This window comes from Melozone crissalis, unplaced genomic scaffold (genome assembly GCF_028551555.1).
Source record: "Melozone crissalis strain CALT ecotype California unplaced genomic scaffold, PUWL_Pcris_2 ptg000034l_1, whole genome shotgun sequence".
NCBI classification, from domain to species: Eukaryota; Metazoa; Chordata; class Aves; order Passeriformes; family Passerellidae; genus Melozone; species Melozone crissalis.
In genome coordinates this window covers 17,450,770-17,456,769 of record NW_026535812.1, presented here as the reverse complement: position 1 = coordinate 17,456,769, position 6,000 = coordinate 17,450,770, and the positions used below count along the sequence as shown (strand labels likewise).

General features: G+C 49.7%; 1 protein-coding gene across 5 annotated transcripts in view; it reads left to right on the top strand.

Moving 5' to 3' along the window:
* The first annotated feature begins 1,094 nt into the window (after nucleotides 1-1,094).
* The window catches only part of ABCC5 (ATP binding cassette subfamily C member 5), a 66,604-nt gene continuing 61,698 nt past the window's right edge, over nucleotides 1,095-6,000 (top strand). For 3 of the 5 annotated variants that reach the window (XM_054282612.1, XM_054282608.1, XM_054282610.1), the window contains exons 1-2: nucleotides 1,095-1,133; nucleotides 2,335-2,509. In XM_054282612.1, the coding sequence (XP_054138587.1) occupies nucleotides 2,381-2,509 (129 nt within the window). In that variant the 5' untranslated portion in view covers nucleotides 1,095-1,133; nucleotides 2,335-2,380. Of the gene's footprint in view, nucleotides 1,134-1,692; nucleotides 1,762-2,334; nucleotides 2,510-6,000 lie in introns of those variants that run through there. The other 2 variants (XM_054282605.1, XM_054282606.1) reach the window with 2 other exon arrangements.

The following is a 6,000-nucleotide window of genomic DNA, read 5'->3' as shown; positions in this document are numbered from 1 at the left end:
AAACGCAGCTGTGTCCATCTCCTTCAGTGGCTCCCCTGAGGCGGGGGCTGGACGCCCTGTGTCACTCTTTGGGGCAAGCAGGGCTGCTGGCCCTCAGCCACCACCACACCGGGACACACAGCCGCAGCCTCCATCCCTTCCAGCCGCCAAAGCTTGGCTGCGAAAGCCCTGGGACAAGCTCCCCGTCCCTCTAGGTGGTCTGAGGGAGCTGGAAGGGCACAGCTGGGGCTTGGCAAGGGAGCCGTGCCCGGCTCCTTGGGGAGCGCGTCGCAGGCCTGCGGCAGCGGCTGCGGGGGCACGGCCGCTGCGAACAGGAGCCACTGCTGACCGCGGCCCCGGCCGAGGTTAAGCCCCAGATAAGGGCACGGAGCACTTTCCCCGGCCGAGGGGCTGTAGATAACCGGCAGCGAGTGACAGGCTGCTGCGAGCCGCGGGCTGGCCGGGAGGGGCGGACACCGAGGCCGCAGCCGCTGCTGTGTCCGCCACACCGGGCAGCGCCCTGCGGCACCCCCGCTGCCGGGAGGGAACCGAGACACCGCTCGCCCTCTCCAGCACCGAGCCAGCCCTTCAGCTTTGCGGGCGGTGTCCGAACAGAGCGGACCCCGATTCTTCCCACGGGCACTGGCTCGGTGGAAGGACCCGTCCTTCCCGCACTGCACGGTACCGCACGGTACGGCACGGCTCAGCAGGTAGTGCGTTGTGCTGCGTTGCGTTACACTGCACTGCATTGCACTGCGCTGCTGCCCTCCCGAGCGGTGAGGACCGCCGAGGCGCGGTGCCCCGGTGCGCCCGCCCCGCCGCAGGGCCGCCCCGGCGGGCGGCGAACGTTCCAGACCCCCCACGCTGCGGCAGCGGCGGCGGGACGGGGCTGGGCGGGGCGCGGCGGGACGGGGGCGCGGCCAAACGGAGCCGGCCCGCGCGGGGTCTTAAGGGAAATGTAGTTCACTATCAGCGGAGAATGAGTGCCCAGGTCTGAGGAGCGGACTACATCTCCCGTGGGGCACCAGGAAGGAGCGGCCGCCGCAGCGCCCGCCCGCAGGCGCAGTGGGGACGCCGGAACCGCTATAAGCGGCGTTGTTTGGGTTCGCGGCCGCGGAGCGGAGAAGCTGCGGCGGGGCCGTCGGCGGGCGGAGGTGAGTGCGGCTGGTGCCGGGGACGGGCGAGCCTTGGTGTGGTGAGGAGGAGGCTTTGCTGTCCCCTGTCCTGTCAGGAGCCCGGCCGAGTAGCCCCCTCAGCTCGCCCCTGGTGACGGGGCTGCGCGGTGCCCTCTCCCGCCGCGCTCTGTCCCGCCCCGGCTGCAGCCGGGCGCACCTGTCCCTGGGCGGGGCGGCTCCCGTGCTTGCGGCAGTGCGGCGGAGACACGGGGGGACGGGGGGAGAGCGGAGGGGGGCTCCCCCGGGCTGCTGGGGGGTGTCCGGCCGGGGGGGCTGTCCCGCATCCCCGCCGCGGGCGGGGCGCGGAGCCCGCGGTGCAGCATCCCCGCCCCGCGGTGCTCTCGGCGGGGAGAGATGAGAGATGCTGCAGCGGCGGGGCCCTGGCAGCCCCGCGCAGCCCGGCAGAGCCGCTGGTGCAGTCTGACCACAGTAGCGCAGGCAGGCGTCTCCCATCGCCTTAGTTGCAGGCGGGTGGCAGAATGCGATAAAACTGAGTTGTAAAACAGGGTCTCGCAGAGGGGAGCGATTTTTGTCTTCTAGGCTCTGGTTCTCCTTCTGACCTTTCAGTGCAGTTTGATAGACTGGGTGGAAACCTGCCGCACTGAAGGTGTGACTCATTCCTGTGCATGTCTGTACTTAATTATAGCTCAAGCCTATGGAGTCAGTGAGCAATGCTATGGAAAAGGGACACAGTTTTCTCCAGAGTGTTTCTACTGACTAATGTTATTAAGTGGTCTCTCCAGGGAGATTGGTTTTGCAAAACTTTGTACCAATAAATTATTGTATATATGCAATTTCAAACTCTTTACAAAAGATTTTGGGGATTTGGTCTTCCCAGGCAAGTTTCTCATGGTTTCAGCTAAATGCTGTAGCTATTGCTTTAATCTGTCAGATTGCATAATTGTATTTCAGAGATCTAAGGGAGGAACTATGACAGTACTCTAGCGCATTGAGGCTCATTGTACTATTTGATTACCTCAGGGTATGTTTAAACTAGTTCATGAGAAGTTAGTCTTGCATGGACTTTGAAAGCCACGTTATTATGGCGCTGTTGTAATATAACTCTTTTACTATTGCGTATTGATTTTGATTCTGAAAATTAACTTTAAAAATAGGTGACTAAAAGTAACTGGTGTATTGGGCACGGCACATAATGAAGGGGAATTTAATTGTTTTTCAGATCCTTGAGGTGAAAGCACACGTGTAAACCCTGGCGTTTACAGAAGATGAAAGACATCGACATAGGAAAAGAGTACATTATACCCAGTCCTGGGTATAGGAGTGTGAGGGAGAGAGCTGACTCGGTGCAGCATGAAGAGCAGGAAGAGCCTAGTTTTCAGCATTCTAAACTTAAGGTCAGTTTCTTTTTCATTGTTCATTTTGCAGTCTTTATGCTTATTAAATTGCATGCAGCAGCCTTTTTGCTGTGCTAGCTGTGTATAGATTTGCTGCATTGAAGGTCAATAATGAGTATTGCCTATTGTGTGGAAGAGGTCATTCCAAAGGGTGCTGTAGCTATTTTGATACCAGGTCTTAGCACTTACTAAGCATTTTTCACTTTTAAGTGTGGCTTTTCAGTAACATTTGAGCAAAACTTTTTTCTAGTATTCAGCTATTGATGTGAATCAAGGAAGTTTTTTAAACCTTTGTGTTTTAGAGAATCATTACAACCAAGGAAGAGCAGTGAAGCGCTTGGCACAAATCATGCACCATTCAGTGTTGGCAGCTGAAAAAACTCTTAATCATGCCATAGTTGTTTCAAGGATTAATTTTCTAAAACAGATGGCTAGCTTGCTCTAGTACTTGACTTTTTTACTTTCCCCTCAGATGAAAGTAATTATTATTGAAGACTTTCTTGAACATCTGTGTATTTAACATGGTGAGGTATCATCATAATTCTAGTTTATTTTGAGAGCTGGGTCTTGAAATAACCACTGGCTTAAAGCTAGCCTGTCATTGTTCAGAGCTTCTAATTTTTAAAGCTTGTTTTCACTAGGAAGAGTGCATATACTACCAAGTGCTATTAGGAAAAAGGCTCAGAGAAATGGAAACACCCATGCTGATGAAAGATATGGTCAGAAACTAATAACCTCTGCCAGCTGAAGAAGGTTAAAGGTATTCCAGTGCTAGCATTCAGAGCAGCTAATATTTTCTTGCATGTCCTGTTCTTGGCCTTTTCTGAAATACTCCAAGGACTGATATATATGTATACACACTGTAGATTTTTCTCAAGACAAACAAATAAAGTTAATAGTGCTTCTGTCTGATTTTCACAATGATGAGTTCCTTGCAGATGTGCTGCTGGCCATTCCACATGGTTTGCCTGTGAGAGGGCTGGAAATAGGGGAACTTTCTGTATTTGTAAGGAGGAATTGTGAAGACCTCTAAAGAGGCTTAATCTTTGCTGGTTAGAGTAGCTGTTGAGATACTCTGTATTTCAGCTTCCCTTGTTTCAGTGGGTTTGAGGGTTTCCCAGGGCTGCTCTGCTGATTGGGATTGGAGAGCTGAGCTCTGCAGCAGTGAGTGCAGCCTGCAGGCCCTGCAGCTCCGGTGTCCCCACAGGCTCTATGACTCAGCAAGTGCTGCTGCCGTGTTCAGCAAGGTGGTGTCTGATTGCATTACAGCAGGCACCGATGCACAGCCGAGCCCTCGAGGGTTTTTATGGCTTTTGTCGTGTTGATGTCATGGGCTTGCTGCCCACCCTGCCCTGTCCAGTAGCAAATCTGCTCTGTCAAATTACTGGTGACAACAGTGATGCCATTGGTGGGCAGCTCTGTTTCCTGACCAGTGGCAGCGGAGTTCAGCAGTAATCATTGCATGTTATCTCTCCCTTTTGGTCTGCATCATCTAATCAGGATTTAACTTTTAAAGGAAACAAGCCTTATCTTACCTGTAAATTTTTAATTAAATGAAACCATGAAACTGGCATATTTGTGGGTACTTTTATTTTTTTATTCCTTTTTTTTTTTTCTTTTGTGGAGACTGAAAGGAAGCCAAATCCTGCATGTCTGTACAGCCTGGCATGAAAATCTCCGTGAGGCAGCTTCATGTCAGCTTCTCTGTTAGTGGTCTTTTTTACCCTTTTACCCATTCCATTTGATGTGCTACCTATGACTACAGGGTGGTACACACAGATAATTGATTGCAAAACAGGAGTTCTGTAAACTTGTGTTTACTGATGTAAGAGAAGGGCTTATCCAAGCTCATACATTGAACTTTATCTTGTTTGTTCTCTTTGAGTAGAAGAATGATCTGAACTTGTTTTGCTAATGGCATCTTCTGGCTCTGATAGGATTCCCACTTTACTTGGCAATTATCTTGCTCAGTATGCCAAGGTTGTGTTAATTTCTAGCTCAGACGTTGGTACCATTTTTGTTTTGCTAGCCTTGCAGCTCGGGTGTATGTAGTCCACAGACACAAACAGCTTTGAATTTGTTGCTACATGTCAGTGAGATTAAATCCTGCTTGCTTGCAGAATACTAAGGTTAAGTAAAAGAAGAGGTATTCATAACACCTTATCTAAGGTAGGCATTCATGTTTGTGTACCAAGTTTTTCCCTTTCTAGTTGAAACAAGCTCTGGTTTCAGCAGCATACTTGGCTTAGGGAAGAGCAAAGACTCCCCTTTCATAAAGCTGAGCTTTGTCTGTTTGGTTAAGCACTTTCCCTCTGCATGTAAGGAAATGGTAGAAGCTGTGAAGAAAATAGTGTTTCAAGGGAAGAGAAGGAGCCCTGTCCTTTGCTACTGTGTCTTTTAGGGAACCTGGATTAGGTTAGATGCCCAAATTGACTTGGCACAGGTGGTGGCAGAACATCACAGAGGGCTGATGTGATGAGGAAGGGTAGGACCACAGCAGTTCAGATAGAGGGACAAGCTGTAGTGGAACTCTCACTTGGACAACAGGGCCCAGTGTACCATCAGTAGAGATGTTGTGACTCTCAAATTTCTTGTAGAAAATCTGGCTCAGGATTTGAATTAAGTTGACCAGAAAATGACTAAGCTGTAAGCATGATCTGTATTGCCAGGAACAAGCTGCAAGCAGATGTAGGCTGTTATTTCACCACGAACTTCAGATCTTTGTGGAAGGCAAGTTTAAGGCTGTTTTGCAGCGGACTTTGACTGCATGAGGTGGCCTTCTTGCTAACATGGTGTACCCTTTTAGGGTGAGGTTGAATCCTCTGTGCTCTGGGGACAGTAGTCAAGGGCCACTGGTTCATGGCCAGTGGTGATGACTGCTTCTGGCAGGGCTACAAGTACATTTGGCTGATCAATAATATGACTCATTGGGTTTTTTGTTGCCTATATTGCTGCATTTCCTGTATCCTTCTTAACTTGAAGCAGACAAGTCTAGTTGATTTTCTGATCATGATCTTTATAGGTGAAAGACCTGTTTTACCATTGAGCCAAGGTCCCAGAGCTTTTTTGTGTGTCTCTTCTTTGCATTGCAAAAGGTTGTGTTCAGCTTTCCATTTTCTGTCCTGAAACCTCCATTCTTGTGTTTATTTCCAGCTGAAAGGATGCTGTTTCAAACCACCACAAGTGTGTTCATGACAATAGTGAAAAAGAACTTGCAATTCTTTCCTTGGAAGCTTAAATGCTGCTTGGTCACAGCTTGAAAGATCACATCTCTGAAAGACAGGAGCTTTTCAAATAGGCTTCCTGGAATCATAATTGAAATAATTCTGCAGTATAAGTAGGACTAATCCAACATTTCCTGGCACTTAATGGGAATGTTGCTATAGAAATATGGACCTTTGAAATAGGCACTTCAGGGCTGAAATTCAAGAAAAAATTATTCAGCTTGTGAATACATATATTCACCTCATGAATAAGTGTCTGCAGTGTGT